Genomic DNA, 19543 nt, shown 5'->3' with positions numbered 1-19543 from the left:
ATGCCGTATATTGTTTTGGTGAGAGAGTGTTAAAGCACGAAGGGTGATGCCGTGTATTATTTTGGTGAGAGAGAGTAAAAGCACGAAGGGTGATGTCGTGCACTTGTCTTTGATTTCCTAATTTTTATTGATAACTGTGTTACGATTTCTCTATACAAAATTGTTGGTTTCCTGTTGATACTTGTTGTACCCCGCAACATGATTTCCCCTTCCTATTTTCAATTGAACTGTGGTGATCCTCATATTTATTTGTTGCTCTTCTGTTACTACTCGATGTTTCCCCGTAGCATGTTTTTCCTCTCTCATACTGGACTATATATGACTGTTTCTTTCTGTACTTCTTTTCCGTTGTATATAGTTAAATTGCACAGTTTATTTGGTAGTTTGGTCCTAGCCTCGTCATTACTTCGCCGAGGTTAGGCTAGGCACTTACCAGCACATAGGGTCGGTTGTGCTGATACTACACTCTACACTCTTTTGTGCAGACCCCAGTGTTGTAGACTTCGGACCGCAGTAGGATTGTTGATTCTTGCTCATCAGGCGACCCGAGGTAGTCCTGTAGGCGTCCGCAGGCCTTGGCGTCTCCTTCTATCTACTATTCCTGTTTCTTTCGTTTATTTCCAGAGACAATGTTGTATTTATTTCTTTCAGACCTTTAATTGTAGTATTCTTAGACCGTTTGTGAAACTGTGACACCTGTTCTAGGTAGTCGAGACTCAAACAGTTGTATTGGATTCATGTTCAGCTAGCTTATTGCTTTTTCTTCCGCTTATGTTAAATTCCGCTATTTAAATGTTATTACTTCGCAATTGTTAATGAATATAAAATGGGTAAAAAAAAGTAAATTGTTCACATAATTGACTTGCCTAGCTCACATTAGTAGGCGCTATCACGACTCTCGAGGATGAAAATCCGGGTCGTGACATATCTATACCTGCTTTTTGGATCACATTTTAACTTGTGCCCGCTTTGGAAAAAAATTGCAAGCGTACCCGCTTTTTCGCGTAACTTCAGCATACGGGGCTGAAGTAGCAAAGACAATCACGCAAAACTTCAGTAGTCTAGTAGACGGGCCTGAAGTAGCAAGTGTGTTGAACCAAGTGTGATGAAGTTTTTGTTTGTAATTGTTGAACTTAAGCATAGTAGCTGAAGTTTTGTTCTCTATTTGCTGAAGTTTTTGTTTGTAATTGCTGAACTTAAGCGTAGCTAAAGTTTTGTTCTTTATTTGCTGAAGTTTTTGTGTGTAATTGCACTAAATAAGCTGAAGTTTTTTGTCCTGGATTCATTAGTTTTGTCATTAGGATTTTTCAAAAACTTTAGCAGAAGATGCTGAAGTTATTTAGTTCATTTATAAAAACTTCAGCACTAAATAAGCTGAAGTTTTTTTTGTCCTGGATAGGCTTTTTCAAAAATTTCAGCAGAGATGCTGAAGTTATTTAGTTCATTTGTAAAAATTTCAGGTTATTTAGTTCTGAAATTTTTATAAAAAGTGAAAGTTTTAAGACAACGCCATCAAATTCTCAAGCCATTGGTGCGAAAAGTTTGCAACCTTTCCTTGCTGAGCAACAGTTGACACATGGTTTAGTAATTCTTTGTCCAGTAGATGGGCAAACCATGTAAGCTACATCTGGATAGCCAATTACTGTGAATTAAGACTTTACCATACAAAAGGAGAAGAGCAAGAAAAGCAACTCGGTGAATAGCCAATTACTATATCTATGAATATTTGTATTACTGTATATTTATAGCAGCACCAACAGCAGCAGAAGAAAGAAGAAGAAGGAAACGAATGAGGAGAAAGGGGGCTTAAGTTGTTTTAAAAGTGGGCACAATTTAAAACTTTAAAAAAAATGAATATAGGTTCGTATAATTTTTACTCTAAAGTTAGATTGATTTTTAACCCAAATTGATCCACGACTAACTTTGCTAAAATATCTTTGAAGTAATTATTTTTTGTTTTCTTTGCTAGCCGCTTCGGGTTGGCTTTATCTTTTTTTTTTTGGTCTAATGATGGTTCACCTTAAATACATACTTATTTGTGTTTCGGGGGGGGGGGGGGGGAAGCTCCAAGCCTTTTAAGTTGTAACCCACATACTAAGTGCATATATGGGATCTCTCTAACTATGGCTTCAGTAGGATCAAGTTTGTAATTCTAGTTTTGGCATAATTCGGAGTTATTCTTAGATCAAACTTGAGCAAAAAAGACATGATATACAATAAACATGTAACAACTGTTATTTTACAAAAATAGAATATATATTAGCCACTAGTTACCATAAAAAAGGTGAAAACCACCAGAAAAGATCAAAACCGCTTCCAAAAGTTTTAGGATTAGAATTGTCATCAATGCAAAGATTTAAATCCAGTGCTAAACATTAAGATTAAATGGTCTCAAAGAAGAAAAAAAATGAGGATATGATCTCCTGTTGCTTTTTTGAGCCGAGGATCTCCTGGAAACAGCCTCTCTACCCTTCGGGGTAGGGGTAAGGTTTGCATACATATTATCCTCCCCAGATCCCACTTGTAGGATTATACTGAATTGTTGTTGTTGTTCTCCTCTGAGGGAGTAATACGAATAAGTTTGACGACAAGACGTAAAGGTATCAGAAAGTAAATATCTGCCCGTTGTTAGCAATAAGGGGCATATTTGAACTTCTTTGTTAATGACAGAGACTTATTTGACCCCAATTATTAACGAAGGACAAAATTTTATTATTTTGCATAGCCTAAGGGAAAATTTAAATCTTTTTACGAAGTTTTACCTAGGGGTATCAATGGTTCGGTTTGGACGGTTATTTTATAAAATTTGTACCATACAATTTTTTCGGTTATTCTATTATGTATAATCAAAATTAGACTTTTCGAAACCGTTCCAATCATATCGGTTTCTCTTCGGTATCAGTACGATTCGGTTAATTTTCGGTATTTTTTTAAATATCGTATAAAATTCACTAGTAGAAATAGAATGCAATAACATACGTTCTTTTATAGGATTTAGCAAAACTTTCTAGACATTTTTACTGTCTAAAGGGTGATGAATTAAAAAAAATATGGCTAGAGTATAGATCCATCAATTATTCTACAACAACGTAAAAGAAATCAAACAAAGACAAAGAAAATATAAATCACACGAGTTTAAAGATATATCAAGATGAGACTCAAGAATAAAGTCTATAGAAGATAAAATATTCAAAAAGATAAATCTAAATTATATGAAAGGAAACATATTCAATACATTGTAGTTTGCTACTCATAATCGCTAGAATACTTTGTGTCTTGCTAATACATATACTTAAAATAACTTAGTTTAAGTAGAAGTAGCATAATATGTTTTAGGAATTAGTATTTTGAGTTTAATTACTTGTTGGCTTGTAATAGTTTTCATAATTCCAAGGCCCAAAGAAAATTTAATGCACTATTATTTTTAAACTTACCAAATAAATATATTTTCCACATGTAAAATTTATTCGGTATGGTTAGGTATTTTTTCGGTTTATTTTTATAAAATAAAAAACCTACCCTAATTATCAGTGCGGTTATAGATTTATATAAAAACCTACGGTTTCTTAAAAAGAAACCTAAAAATCGGTTCGGTACGGTACGGTTCGGTCGATTTAGTCGGTTTTCGAATATCCATTGACACCTCTAGTTTTACCATTTCGCATAATCCCGTGGCAAATTTAAATCTTTTTTTGCTCTTTAAATTAAAAGGCTTCCTCAAGCCATCGTGGAACACCTTTGGGGGTCGTTTGGTAGAGTGTATAAGAATAGTACTGAATAGAGTATATTAATAATGTTGGAATTATTTTTATTCACTGTTTGATTTGGTGTATTAAAAATAACATGCATTTAATTTTTTTTTAAATTATTTGTTTATAAAAATATCCTCCACATTCTTTGAAAAAGATCTGAAAATGATTTTGAAAGGGCAGTTCTGTATTGATACATACTTATCCATATATTAGAAACTATGGTATTGCTAATACCATGTTTTGCTATGTATAAGAATAGGTTAAAAACACTACAAACCTCTTTGGTCAAGAAACACATTTATCTTTTATCTCCTTTTTTGACATTTTTTGCCTCATCTCTCTATTTATCTTATTTAAATTAAATTAATTTAATATGTCCAGAAAAACTCTCTTCTAACATTGAGTTCCTTCGGATTCATAACCAACTCATCCTTTTAAATTTTGTAACTGTTGTAACAATTAAAGAGAAGAGGACAACATTATATTCAGTACAGTTTGAACAATTATAACAATTAAAGAAAATATTTATGAATCGGTGTAAGCCTGCAAACTAATATATAAAAATTCACGGTGTGAATTAGTGTAACTCTACTTTTCCTTTTTCTAAACAATAGCCTGCAAATAATATAAGCCCATGATATCTGCTGGGGATAAATTGGGAGGAAGGTAACAACAAGTTTTTTCACAACAGGAGTCTGACACCTATATGTTAATTCTGAACTTTTTCAGATTTCAGTCACTTATAAATATCTCTTACTCCATTCTTCTCCCTGATGGAATATATACCACAGCGGAAGCAATAACAGAATCTTATTCACATGTAATCTAAACAACTAGCACGTATGGAGATTTTAGGATTACCTCTTGAAGCGTAAACACAACAAATCTAGGTCGTTCTCCAGTTCCTCAGTTGAAAACACACTAGCAGCTTTCCACAGTCTTCTACTGTGTTACCCAAACAATAACCGAAAAAAAGAGAATCTTGGGTGGGCAAAATTCTAGTAGAAACCGCAGTCAGAATCATGATAAAAACGTCCAGCCCTTATATCCATATATATAGCTGCGTTTTTTAGGTCAAAACCGTTTTCAAAACCTGTTAGGTTTCCTTCTCCCGCTAAGGGACGGTTTCCACGTTTTCTTTCCCACTAAGTAACAGTTTCCACAATTTTTTATTATTTAGGCACAGTAGGGACCACAGAATTTAATTAACAAGGCTTCCTATTATGATATTAATTTCGAAATTCTGAAACTAATTTCCATCATAATAAATTACGAATTATTCCACTAAAAATTCGTAATTGCACTCCTTAGTTCAATTTCGAAATTCTTCCATAAAACCTTATTTAACTCCCCATGTTAAGATTCAGATACTAATCAATCAAATTAAATTACTGACTATTTAATTTATTGATTACTTCCTTTAGACTTACACTTAACTTATTTCATGTGTCGGATACAAAATCCACCGGCCGGGTTTACACATGAAAACTTATAAGCTTTCATAAAGGAGTATCATCAATCTCAAAATTGAGACATGGATTCCATCAACTAATTATTACTTCGCCAATGTATATCATTGTTATCCAATTTATCAGGCTTATTGACTCGCGAAAGAATCTCGCCTTTTAATAAATCAAAACAACAAGTGACATACACAGCTAATAATAATTATATCAGAATTAAGAGTATAAGTACAGTAAATGGGCTAGAGAAATTATTTTATAAAGTCAGTATAAAATACTCATCTCTACTTGATCCGTTCAATACATACAAAATGTACTAGCACAAGAAGTTGGAATTAAACCATTCCCATAATCAAGATAAATTATATTTAATCTTGTGCTACAATCATTCCGATGATTTGTCCAATTCCATCATTAGATTGTGAACATTAACTTTTATGTCTTACAAGAACCGATGATTTAATCTTCCGTGTATAAGCTAAACTCTATACACTAAATCATCTACTATGTAAGCAATGGACGCACAAACCAACACATGATCTATTTAAAATAAAACTTTATTGAATTTAAACAAGTAAATAAATAATTGTTCATAAAGAATACTATAACAATACGCATGGCTTATAGTATATTCTAACACTCCCAAGTCCTTTAATGTATTTGTTCAATGATACGAGCTTGCAATTTAAATTGATTTGTTGCATGTGTATGTTGTTGATTAATTGTAGTTGATGGCTGTTCTTCGTGATATAATTGGAAAACACTGTATCAGTTTCACAGTTAATACGAAGGTAATTTTCGTACCTTTTTCTTAAATTTTTCTATTTTGTACTTATGGGGTTGTAATCTTTTAGAATCTTGATCTTTTATGTTTTTTCTTTTACGTCATTGCTCTCAGGAGAGGTTTGAGGCTAATAAATTTGTTTTTTTATTTAAAAAATAATATTTCTTAGAGCGAATGTTTAAGCTAGATATAGGGATTAATATCGATACCTTTATTTTACGTATCAACTACAAGAATTTATGTATTTTCTCCCCTTATTCAAGTCTGAATATACTAATGTAAATGAGTTTTTTCATGTTTGATCCCAGATGTCCTTACATATTCCTCCTGTCAAAAAAATTATAAAGGACTTAAAAAGAATCAAAATTAATTAAATATAATGGAAAGAGAGAGGAGTTGTGTAAGATCAAAAGTCTCTCCTGCAAAAGAAATATTAGTATTTATGTTATTAATATTTACGATAACTAATTATGAACATCAGTTAATTAAAACGATAGTATATTTCTCTCTCTATAAAATGAGAGTTAACTTTTCTTCCTAAATTATGATTGTTCTCTAGGAATTCTGTTAATATTAAATTTCAAAAGGGTACACGATGCTCTTATTTTTTTTTTATTTAATGGACGTTTTTTACTTTTCCCAATTTTATTTTTTCTTATTCATTTGATATTTTACCTTTAAACGCGAGGGTGCGCGCGCACACACACATATACATATATACTTTTATTTTTTCTATATCAACTAATTTACTATGGATATTTTTGACCGCGCAAAAGGCGGGCTAATTAATTAGTTAGTTATATATAGGTTGAAAATACTACTACTAAATAAGAAATTAATAATACCTAAGCAAATATACCCCTTAGAGGCATAGCCACATTTACAAAAGGTTTTACAACATAGGTTAATAGAGGGTATTTGTAAGAAAAATCGAATACAATAATAAGGGCATTATTGCAATTTACCAATTTTTCAGTATGGTGTCGCCTTTTGGATTTCGCCATTTAGTGTGAATTATAAATTGCTTCTCTCTTTAGCTTATTCCGAACACTTGCCAATTTGAGAAGTGAATACTTCACAATTCATCCTCATCAGGTTCATATCTTCCTCTCTCTATTTGTCTTATTTTAAATTCTTACTCTTTTATTCATTGTTAGCACAGAACTCATGTGCTTTTATGGTTCTGGGGTCCTGTAGAATTTTCAAATCAAGATTGTATTTTTATGTTTTTGGTATAATTAAATCAGCTGAAATTGAATTGGGTTGTATTTAAAATTTGATGGGGGTTAACGTTATCATGGATGTAACATATTGGTAGATGTTTACTTTGCATTATTTTCTAAGCAGTGTTGGTTTACTCTATATATACACATTCTTTTATAGAAAAATACTGCATATACTTGGTAAAAAAATTTCGATGAAGTGGTGTCGGATGAACCCGTTCTAGGCAGTGCAAGGACCAAGTAGGTTTCTTGAAAGTAATATGTATACAGGACAAGTAGGTTTCTTGAAAATAATATGTATACAGGACATGTGAAGAGGAGAAGCACCGATTCCCCAGTTAGGAGGTGTGAGAGGTTGACCATAGGGGGTATGAGGAGGGGTAGAGGTAGGACAAAGAAGTATTGGGGAGAGGTGATTAGGCAGGACATGGCGCCACTAGAGCTTACCGAGGATATGTCCCTTGATTGATATCTTTCGCTTTGGTTTTCTTAATTTCTTGTTGTTCTTGTTACTACTTGTGGCCTATGCTTTTTTTTCTAATCTCTAGTCGAGGGTCTATCGGAAACAGCCCCTCTTCCCTCCCAGGGTAGGGTTAAGGTTTGCGTACACATTACCCTCCACAGACCCCACTTGTGGGAACTCACTGAGTGTGTTGTAATATGTATACATACAATAAGTTGACACCATTTAAAGAATAATGAAAAGTTTACATCAATTTGGAACAAAAACACACAGCCCCAGACCCAAAGACGTATATTATACAAGCCGAATTGTGACAATAGGTTGAAAACCACTTAGAGAAATCCAATGGACGCTACTGTTTGGTAACAGTTTTTAAGTTGTGATAACTGAAACAACATTTAGCTGTTGAAGGAAGTATCAAGTGATACCTATTGATATACAATGTTACAATAGAAAATTATTTTTCTGTATAGGTAAAGACTCTTTTGTCAGCAAAAAAACTAGATTTACTATTGGAATTCTGCCATTTGTTAGGGTGATTAGTAAATCAAATCAAGCTGGCGAGTAGGGGATCATAGAAATCAATTGCCTCTTAGTGTTTTCAAAGGAGAAAAACGTCAAGAAGTTCTAAGGTCTGTTGGGGCTTTAAGTGCAAAGCGCAAATAAAGCGTGGACTTCAATGAATAAAGGCATAAAAGGAGAAAAAATACAAACATGTATGTGTAGTTGTCGCCTAAACATGTATGTCATAATTATAATCATGAATAACAAATGCATGGACAAAAAGAATTGAATAAAAATACGATAAAGTGAAATACCAATTGTTTAGTTGTCACCTCTTGTTACGCTCATTGGCAAGGAAAAGCATGTCTTAGGGCCTTGACGACGACACTTAAGTGCCCGCTATGTGAGGCAAACCGCTCAATATGTTTCGTGCCGCGTTTCAGGGCTTAAGAGCGCTTTAAGTGCGCCTTTGGTAACATTGTCGCCTCTTTTACTTAAGTTGTTTTGCTGTTGATTTATGACAGGATTATTCAGCTTTTATTGTTTTTGGAGTCTTTACACGTACCAAGTCACCTCAAGATTTTGTACATTGTGGTGATAAACTACTAAGATTAATTATACCATACAAATTAGTAATGAAGATATTAGTACAAACATTTTTAAAATAACACAAAAAGGTAGTAAAGCTACTATAGTTTGATGTCAAATCTAGCCGAGTTGGACAATGTTTTTCTCCTTGTCTTATAGCTATTGATTTCAGTTGATAATCTTACTACTTATTAACTGCAAAAGACAATGTGATCCTTGTTTATGTTTGTTTTGTTTTCCCTTTTGAATAATCGATCTTAATAATATTCTGGATGCATGAAATCTTTATAAGGTATTCTGAATGCATGAAGTGTTGATGAGATTCTTGCTGTAAAAAATGCAAGTCATGGATAATAAGAGAAGAAAGATGAGTGATTCAAATATAATGCGCTGTTTCTTTTATTTTTACAGTTGTGGCATATGCTAATTTAACAATGCGAATAGCAGTTGTGTGCTGTCTGTCAGTGTGTACTCTATCCTGATAGTTTTTGAGATTCCTTACCTATTGTATACTTGTTTATTTTCTGCAGATTCTTGTTGCAATCATTTAATATGATGCCTCCTCATGGAAAAAGGCAACATTTACCTCCTCTCAAGGTGCTTAGCAACCTTCCCGATAGCGTAATTGATGACATTCTAATGAGGTTGCCGTTACGAGATGCTGTGAGGACAAGTATCTTATCAAAGAAATGGAGATATAACTGGTGCAGACTCCCACAGTTGACGGTTGATGAAACACTTTGGCAAACAACAAAAGACTTAATATCTCCTAAAATTAAATTTACAAACATTATTTATCACCTTTTGGCCCTTCATACAGGACCAATTTGTAAGTTTATCCTCTCCATTTCTGATCGTGTCAACTGTCCTAAGATTGACAACTTGATATGTTTCCTCTCTAGGAATGGTATTCAGCATCTGGTTCTTCAACTTCCATTTAGGGGTAATCTATACAAATTGCCTTCTTCATTTTTCACTTGTTCGCAATTGAGGCATCTGGTTCTCCGACAATGTTTAATACGTTCTTCACCACTCTTTAAGGGTTTTGATAGGTTAATTAGCCTAGAACTAGGTGGAGTCACAATTTCTTCTGAATTTCTTGGAAGTTTAATCTCCAAGTGCCCGTTGCTTGAGAATTTGGTGCTGAAGCACGTAGAGACATCAAACCCCACGGAAATTAGTGCCCTCAAGCTGAGGTCATTTGTCTTCATTGGCAATATGCATTTAATACATCTGAAAATTGCCCCTCTTCTTCCAAAATTACATATGAGCCTACAGAATTTTCTGTAGAGGCAGGACACAATCTTGCCAAGATTTTTGAGTCTATTCCTGCTCTCGAGCATCTCAGCTGGAATAACTACAATTGCCAGGTAAATGTTGCTTCATGACTTAATTGTAATGCATTTTCATAGATGTACCGTCTTTTGGTCTTTGAGTCATCCTGATTTCTGACATTTTCTTCCTAGGTCGACGATGCTGGACCAGCTGAAATTATACCAACAAGGCTTCCCTCTGCTCTTAACAGTCTTAAACGCCTTTACCTATCTTGGATTACTCTGGGAGAATTTTTTGAGTTTTCGTTTGCTCTTTGCTTGATAAGAAGCTCCCCATATATAGAAGAAATTGAAATTGAGGTTGTTAATGATGTTTATTTTTCTCTCTTTCTCTTTTATATGTGTTTTTCTTATGTCATGACTTCCTTATTTGGCATGCTCATTAGATCTTCAATTTTAAATTCAGGCTGATGAGTTTTTCTTGATTTTTCTTAGGGGTGTGTTGATGTTGATGGGGAGTATTATGAACCTGTGCCCCGGGACGCTGTTGATGAGATTCCTGCAAGCTTCTCGGATATGACTTTTTACCACCTGAGGACAGTTAAGATCAAGAGTTTAGCAGGAGCAGACGCTGAAATGCAGCTTATCAAGGTTTTATTAGCAAAGTCTCCAATGCTGGCGAGAATGGTAATCGAGCCCTATGAATTAGAAGAATCTCTCAAAGCGGAGATAACAAAATTTCAGCGGGCGTCATCTAAAGCAGAAATTGTGTATAGTGTAGATTAGTATTCATATCACAATCCTGCTTGACCTTCTCGAGTCTTTTAATTAGACGATGATCTTTGGCTAAATCTTTGGAAGTTCAATGTGTAATACGAATGTCGATGCAGTAGTAAGGCTGTGTTTTTCCTTTGCCATATGGTACTGTGAGGACTATCAGTGTGGGAACATAAGCAAATGTGGATGGATGTTTTGACTAATCTGATTCATAATGGTAAGTGAGAAATGGTTAATGTGCCTGAAATATCTATGAAATGAGACTTTGGCTGTTTATTTGATAGTTATGTTGTGTGTTAAGTTGTATAGGTCAGGGGCATGAGGATAGGCTGCATACATTACACCCCTTGGATGTGGCACTTCCTCGAACCCTGCGTGATCTCCGGGTGCCATATATGCAACTTTTCCTAATTATTCAGTATGTTATAAAATCATTATCATTTACTGTAATATTTTAATCTCATATTTCTGATGGAGCCTCTATCTCATGCCAAAATGTGCTATTACATGTAACTTATCTTCTAATATATTTATTGTGGTATTCGAGTTCATTTTGTATTTGTGTTTCAATCGATTGTTGTATTTACTTTTTACTTGTATGTCTGTTTGACATTCCATTACACTAGGTCCGAAGAGGACCGGACCACAGAAAAATATGTGTGTTTGACATCATAGGCACATAATCTTTTACCCACCCATCTTCGTTTTTTCTCAATCATTTAATAAATAATGGTTCATCTACATTGTGATTTCTTAGTTTCAAATTAAAATGGTTAGATTTTTTGTTGTTGTACTACTTGTATAATACTCCATTTGTTCCATTTTATACGGCGATATTTCCTTATTAGTCTTGTTTCAGAAAGAAAAGTAAATTCCACTTAAACCACTTAATTGGAAAACAATACTCCCTTCACCTTTGAAATGGGAAAGATTATACCCTTGAGCGACACTTTTCGATGAAAATTATGCTGCAATATTTATAAGCTGAAATTGAATTTCAACAATATTATTCTTACAAGCTCAAGATTACACTTCCACATTCAGAAAAATTCTCACTCAAAAAAAAAAGATAGAAAAGAAACTCAGCCTAAGGTCAGTTGCTCTTAAATCTATACCTGTACAGTCACAAAATATCCCATTCTTTTTTTGCAGCCAGCTTCCAATATGATCATATTCACAAGCTCAATCGAGCTCTACCGCAGACAAAAGCCTGATATTTAAGTGGAGAGTGAGGGTCAGGCCATTATCCATCGAGTTTTGAACCATGCGCTACTGGCCATGGAGGATTTCTCGGTTACCAAAAAAGAAAAATACACAAGCTCAATATCAGCTAATTGATTGTCCTTCTATCTACATCACCTTGGCCCTGATAGTTCCATTGCTTGAACAAGCAATGAAGAATCATCAGTAAGATCAGAATATCTTTCTGAAGAGGAGAACTCATTGGCTCTACATCTGGTTGATTCTGCCTTTTGAGATGCTTCCCATTTCTCTGCAAGTCCATCTCCTTCTAGCATTCTTACCACTTCTGACATTTTTGGTCTTTGACTTGGGTGATATTGAGTGCATATTAAAGCTACTTGTACCAGTTCCTCGACCTCGATCCGATCATAGTTGTCCTTTAAGTCCTTGTTCACCAGCAAGTCAAGCTTTTTCTCTTGATGAATCTTCTTTACCTGCAACAATATGCAAATTGATATTATGCAAATTCATATGCACATTGAATTGTCAACCTAACAAGAATCAAGATACTGGCTCGTTCACATTGCCCACGACGTGATATGCTAACAACAAATATTGTTGAGTCGATGAATCATATATTGAGACGAGCAAGGGAGTTGCCACTGTTGAATTTGATAGATTTTATACAAGAAAAATTGCAAACCTCCCTTCCATTTTATGTGTCTTATCTTAGCCTGATCGGGCACAAAGTTTAAGAATTTAAATAAACTGTTTGAATCTTGTGATCTTAAAGGGAAGGTGAGTATAGCATATCAAAAATAACCTTTGAATCTTGTGGTCTAAAACATATCATGTTATTCCTATATGGGAGTTCCGTTAAAGGTAAAATGAAATGTTGAAATTTAAAACTTACTAAATATAGAAAGGTCAGAGGCATTCTTTTGGCAACAGACTCAAAAGGAAAGAGACATAAATTTAAACGGAAGGTTTCATCACATCTTGGAATGTGTTATACTTACCCAATCGAGCATAGCGCCTTTCTGATTGGCCGCTTTACCAAATTCAAGAGCTCTTTGGCCAGATATCAACTCTAGAAGGAGAATCCCAAACCCAAAAACATCTGTTTTATCAGAGGACTGTCCTGTAGAGAGATACTCGGGAGCTATATGTCCTACAGTTCCCCTAACTGCAGTTGTGACATGAGAATCGCGATGATCCAATAGCTTAGCCAATCCAAAATCTCCCACAACAGCCTCACAGTAATCGTCGAGCAATATGTTTGCAGCCTTCACATCCCTGTGAATAATCTTGGGATCACACTGCTCATGTAGATATAGCAAACCCCTCGCCGCTCCCAATGCAATTCTTTTTCTTGTACTCCAGTCCAATGGTGGTTTGGCTGCAAGAAACAACATTTAAAACAACATTCTTTAAGGACAAGACCAAAGAAATCAGTGGCTTCATCAATTACCATGAATTTAAGTTTTATACCCTTAGGTTGTAAATTTTTCACAATCAGGTCATTTAAAAAGGGCAGTCCGATGCTAAGCTCCCGCTATGCACGGGGTCTGGGGAAGGCCCGGACCACAAGGGTCTATTGTACGCAGCCTTACCCTGCATTCCTGCAAGAGGTTGTTTCCACGGCTCGAACCCGTGACCTCCTGGTTACATGGAAGCAACTTTACCAATTACGCCATTTGTAACAGAATTTCTTATGATAAACATTAATTGGTCGATTTGTAAAAATGCTAGTAACTTGATACTCAGGTTAAACTACACTTATAGGTATAGCATAGAAAACTTTTGCACTATCAGTGTATATGACTCAACTTCACAACCTTTAGATTTTCGAGGGCATTTTTACCTTTAAGGCGCGAAGCAACGCTTCCATTAGACATGTAAGGGTAAACAAGAAGCCTTTCAGTTGGTGTCATGCAAAATCCATATAAACGGAGGAGATTTCGATGCACTGCCAAGCTGATCAACTCGACTTCAGTTTGGAATTGCCTGTCTCCTCCAATTGCATTTCCATCTTTGAGCCTTTTCACTGCAACAATTGTTCCATCATGAAGACAACCTTTGTATACATTCCCGAAACCGCCTTTTCCCAGTATGTTCTTGTTGCTGAAGTTGTGTGTAGCAGCTTGAAGTTCCCTAAATGGGAACCTTCTTAAATTTCCCAAGCATACTTGTTCATGATGTTGTTCTGAAATTATCAACAATTATGTCAACAAAATTGATCCTCTTGGTTAAAGAAACACATTGTTAGTACCTTGTACTTGTTTTTAGCCCATGTTGATCTAATACAGGTGCAAGCGTCCGACATGTTTAGAGGTCGAATTCTTCATCACATAAATTTTAAGATTTAGGGGTACAAATTGGCAACATTTTTTGTTGAAATGATTATTGCAGAAACAACCTCTTGAAAAAAGATAGGGTAAGGTTGCGTACAACAGACCCTTGTGGCCTGGTCCTTTCCCAAACTCTGGGCCGCCCTTTTTATTATTGCATAACTATGAATTAATTTTTTATTTTTTATTAATTAGAGTGTTGTTGGTTCACCAGTTACAACAGACCCTTGTGGCCTGGTCCTTTCCCAAACTCTGGGCCGCCCTTTTTATTATTGCATAACTATGAATTAATTTTTTATTTTTTATTAATTAGAGTGTTGTTGGTTCACCAGTTACTACTCAACGTCATTGATGGATGTTGTGACAGCTTGTATTTTTGGAGGATCTGACACAGGTATGGCGATATTTTTTGAGGATTCAAGCAACAAATTTTATCTATATCATACTTACCATTAGTATCAAAGAAAATTTGCTTGTTGTGCTTTTGTCTCCACCATAGAAAGAAACCAAACCCAATAATTAGTAGGCAGATACATCCAAGACTTGTCCCAAATGCTAAGGCAACTTTATGAGTTTTAGTTCTTCCAATAGGCTGAGCATCTGAGATACAACAAGAGATTTTTCAGTTAGGAATAGGACTATACAACTTTACATGCTTTCATCATCTGAAAATTACCACTAAAACAAATTCATTTCATGAATCCAATGCCTAGTAAAATACAATAGTAACAATATTGAAAACCAGAAATAGAAAGAAAATGGTTTAAGATTCTTACTTTGTGAGTTGTTCAAAGTGATTAAGGGCAAAGGCATGGATGTTGTTCCATTGCATTCTGGCTCTTTCCCAGTTTCACATATAATAGGATTTCCCATAATGCTGCAATGACAACAAAAAAAACAACAAATAAGTAAGATATATTGATTCCTTTCTCTGATCTCAAAAAAAAGAAAGAAAAGGGCAGCCCGGTGCACTAAACTCCCGCTATGTGTGGGGGTACGGGGAACGGTCGGACCAGAAGGTCTATTGTACGCAACCTTACCCTGCATTTCTGCAAGAGACTGTTTCCACGGCTCGAACCCGTACCTCCTGGTCACATGGAAGCAACTTTACCAATTACACCAAGGCTCCCTTCTTTAAGCAAAAGGAAAAGTTAAACATGAATTTAAAGAATTGTTCAAGAAACTTACTTGAATGTTTTAGCCAGAAGTCTTGGCACAGGACCACTCAGATTGTTAAAAGACAGGTCTCTACACAAACCAATAACAACCCCATCAACATATACTCAATAAAACAGCAAACAAATATGAAAAAATAAGCTAAGATAAAAGAGGCTAAAGAAAATTACAGTAGAGTCAGCTGAGTCATATTAGACAACTCCAAAGGAACAGCTCCACTAAGACTATTGTTGTTTAGTCTCCTAAAAAAATTCAAAAAACATAATCATTAGCTTTTAGTTCAAGAACTCATTTACAATAACAATAACATATCCGGTGAAATCCTATTAGTGAAGTATGCACCAACAATCCAATGGAATTCCATAAGTGAGGTTTGGGGAGGTTAGTGTGTACGTAAATCTTACCTCTACCTACGAAGGTAGAAAGGCTGTTTCCGAAAGACCCTCGGCTCAAGAACGTTAAAAATGGAGCACGAGTGAAGTATGCGAAGGGTAATGTATACACAATCTTACCCCTACTTTTGTGAAAGTAGAGAAGCTATTTCCGATACACACTCGGCTAAGGCAAGAACACATTTCTATTTCAAAATCTTTAAAAGATAGAATTTCTTCTTACAAGTATTGGAGGCTTTTCAATTGAGCTAAAGAGGGAGGGATTTGGCCAATGAGCTGATTATCAGAAAGATCAATTGTTTTAAGTTTCTGAAGCATTCCAAGTTCAGTTGGAATTAATCCTGATATATTATTACTTTGCAGAAGCCTGTAAAAAAACAAGAAAAACACAATAATATTAGTACTTACTATTTTCCAAATTCTTGAATCAATCATTTAAAAGTTTCAGCTTTATAAAATTAAAGTACTTACAGTAACTCCAAGTGAGTCAAATTGTGAATAAATGGTGATATTTTTCCAGACAAACTTTGGCTTGGACTTGCCCTGCATAATTCCAAAAAAAAATTACTAACTATTTTTAGCACATACTTTTGCTATTTTTAGAAAGATTTTCATTTGTTTCAAGAAAACATGTGTACTTACAAACCAGTGACAAATTTGTCAGTTGAACAAGTGATCATATTCCAACTACATGGATCAACAGAACTTTCATCCCAATTCAAAACATTATGTGGATCATGTAATGAATTCTTGATCTCCATTAAAGCTTGTACTGCCCAAAATCAAAATTTAAAAAAAAAAAGAATAAAAATGAAATTCTTGATATTTTTCTAAATTTGATCAATAAAAAAGGTCTCAAAGTTTCTAACTTTATGAGAAATTGCAAGAACTAACCTTCATAATTAACACCAGCTGGAGTAAGCATAGCATTGGAATAAAACAAGAAACTGAATAATATCAAAAAAGCTAAAACACCATTTATACTTCTTGTTTCCATTGTTTTTGAAAGTTCAAGAAACAACTAAAAACAAAGAATAATCAATTCCTTTTTTTGATGAAGAAGAGAACTTTTCAAGAAGTTGTTTGGAACTTGTTTTTTTTTTTTTTGTCTTAGTTTTTGGTGAAGATTTCAAATCAAACCAAAAATGACAAATTTTTTCAAACACATTTGTATTATTGGAAAGTGGTAGAATTCCTCATGCGTTGCTGTTTTATTTTGCAGAAACTATACTTCACTCACTCACTCACTCACTCAAAACAGCTTTATGTCAGAGTCTTTCAAAGAACAAAAACAGAGGTTTTTTGGTGGTAAAAAAAGTGAGAGCCAAAACATGCTAGCCACTTTTGTTCAGTAAAGCAAAGAACAAATATATAATTTTTTGTAACCAAAAAGGAAAAAAAAGTAACAGTAGTATTATAATTAACCTGTCTAGATAAACTCAAAAGGTGGTGACGAAGGCAAGCCTGATGCACAATGTATCCCCTATTCATATAGGATTCGAAGAAGGATCGTACCCTAAAAGGTAATGATATAGATACTCTAGCCTAATTCAAACACTAGTAGCTGCTTCTAGTGGCAGAGCCAGAATATTCGTTACAGGGTATCAAAATATATAAATGTAAATATATTATAAAATTAATGAGAGTCAATACATAGTATATATACGTATAATTTATTTTTTTACTTGCTGATACAGTGTATTTTTCCCCCGAAGAGATATCAATCTTCCTATAATGTGACTCCGCCACTAGCTATTTTCACGACTCAGACCCATAAAAAAAATCTTTCAATCATGCATTGGTATGCAGGGAAGGTTATTTTTTAAAAAAATAAACCTTTGGTCCGACTAATTAAAATTCACGTTGCATATGGCCTAAATTCTCAAAATTCGAATATGAGACCTTATTTAATTAAACCTGTCTAGATAAATTCAAAAGGTGGTGAAAAAGAAAAATTCCTTCAATCATGCATTGGTTAAGAGGTAAGGTGACTAAACACAGAATTTTTTTAACTGTTTCTTTTTTTAAGAAAAAAAAAATGTAAAGGTATTTGGAAACCTGACTGTTAAGCACTAAAATGATTATTATAAATGGATTTATTCTGAAAATTCTTATGTGGGTCATGAGGGTGTGGGGGTGTGGGTAAGTAGGACATGCTTATTGGGATTGCTTCAAATATTCTAAATTTTAATTAAAAAGAGCAGGGAATCTAATATTCCCTGTGAAATTGGTAATCTGCAAAATATTGGTTATTTTAGGAGAAAAAAATCATGGATTTATGTGCAGTAAACTGATCTTTTCCAAAAATCCAAAGACAGTATTTACATGGAATACAAATGTGATAGGATTTAAGTTTTACATTGATATTGCAAAATCTTTTTATATTATAATATAGATTATTCCGTAAAGTGAAGCCTCAGAGCAACAATAAAATTGTCTCTTTTTAACCTATAGGTCACGTGTTTAAGTCGTGGAATCAGCTGATAACGACCCTTCCCCGGACCCTGTGTCAATACGGAATACTTCGTGCACCGATCTGCCTAGTAGATTATCTTGTAAGGCACCATTTTAATCAGGTTACGAGCATTATCACGAAGATATATCTATAATTATTTTATAAGTGATCCAATTTTATAAATATTTTTTTGCCCTATTAGTACATAGACCTAAAGTAGAGCATATGTGAGCCCAATTAGAGGAGCTTTAAAATTAAACTAAAATTTTAACCTGTGTCTAGAAGTATCGTGCACCATGCTGCCCAGTGTAGATTATCCTGTGATAACTTGTAAGGCATAATTTTAATCCATGAAGATTTACCGCTAATTGTTTTATAAGTGACTCAATTTTGTAAATATTTTTTGCACCATTAGTACATAGAGTAGATCATATATGAGCTCAATTAGAGGAGCTTTATAAAAACTTAAAATTTAACTTGTGGCTAATATTTTATCTCATTGCAATATTTGCCCATCCTCAAAAAGATTGGTTTATTTAGGGAAAAGAATTCATTGATTTATGTGATCTTAAGTTTATTTTTCAGTAAAGCTAAAACAGTTGCCTGGTATACAAACGTGAAAGGAGAGGGGTCAGATTTGCAGCTTCCTCCACTTTGGGACTCTATACTAAATTCATACGGTTGGATATTGGGTTTGGGTCGCAGGTCGCCCATATGAACTCATCCTACTCATTTAGATGAGATAAAATTTTAAAGAGGTTACCTAAGGAAGTTAAAATACAGACAAATAAAAGAAAAAAACTGTTGCACGTTAAAAATAATGGAAACGTGAGATCAGTTTGTGTGAGCGGCAGTTTTTTCTTGAAATCTCTCTCTCCTTTATATATTTTTCTTCCTCAACGGAAAATGGGGCGGTGAACTGATTCTCTCTAAAGCAAGAAATATACTGTGATAAACAAAAACAAGGTATTTAGAACAAGAATTTCATTTCCAAAAGAGGCGAAGTCGGATTCGTGCAATTGATTGGAATAGATTCTGCAAAACTTTCCGTTGTTGTTAACAGGCACACAAATTCGATGTTCCTGTTACTCGATTTTAATCTTCTCACATACTAATTTAATAAATTGACTTGAATTCTCTCCATAATCATCTTCACTCA

General features: G+C 34.3%; 3 protein-coding genes across 3 annotated transcripts; 2 read left to right on the top strand and 1 right to left on the bottom strand.

Annotated features, from left to right (window-relative positions):
- The first annotated feature begins 7008 nt into the window (after positions 1 to 7008).
- Positions 7009 to 10968, top strand: LOC107801518 (F-box/FBD/LRR-repeat protein At1g13570-like). Its single transcript, XM_075241354.1, has 4 exons — positions 7009 to 7094; positions 9308 to 10147; positions 10244 to 10411; positions 10547 to 10968. The coding sequence occupies exon 2, from the start codon at positions 9330 to 9332 to the stop codon at positions 10065 to 10067; it is 738 nt and encodes a 245-aa protein (XP_075097455.1). The 5' UTR covers positions 7009 to 7094; positions 9308 to 9329; the 3' UTR covers positions 10068 to 10147; positions 10244 to 10411; positions 10547 to 10968.
- On the top strand, positions 10152 to 10837 carry LOC142174229 (uncharacterized). The gene is made up of 3 exons (XM_075240021.1): positions 10152 to 10172; positions 10244 to 10411; positions 10547 to 10837. The coding sequence occupies exons 1-3, from the start codon at positions 10152 to 10154 to the stop codon at positions 10835 to 10837; spliced, it is 480 nt and encodes a 159-aa protein (XP_075096122.1).
- Positions 10969 to 11804: 836 nt separating the features above from the next.
- On the bottom strand, positions 11805 to 17275 carry LOC107801521 (protein NSP-INTERACTING KINASE 2-like). The gene is made up of 11 exons (XM_016624860.2): positions 16824 to 17275; positions 16572 to 16701; positions 16401 to 16472; positions 16153 to 16296; positions 15708 to 15779; positions 15550 to 15609; positions 15138 to 15238; positions 14812 to 14961; positions 13875 to 14216; positions 13030 to 13409; positions 11805 to 12504 (listed from the first exon to the last, which is right to left on the bottom strand). Exons 1-11 carry the CDS (start codon positions 16924 to 16926, stop codon positions 12184 to 12186), a joined length of 1875 nt encoding a protein of 624 aa, XP_016480346.1. The 5' UTR covers positions 16927 to 17275; the 3' UTR covers positions 11805 to 12183.
- Between the last annotated feature and the right edge of the window lie 2268 nt (positions 17276 to 19543).

The sequence above is a fragment of the Nicotiana tabacum genome, chromosome 20 (genome assembly GCF_000715075.1).
Source record: "Nicotiana tabacum cultivar K326 chromosome 20, ASM71507v2, whole genome shotgun sequence".
Classification (NCBI taxonomy): Eukaryota; Viridiplantae; Streptophyta; class Magnoliopsida; order Solanales; family Solanaceae; genus Nicotiana; species Nicotiana tabacum.
The sequence above is the reverse complement of the archived record's forward strand: the minus strand, read 5'-3'. Positions and strand labels throughout refer to the sequence as shown.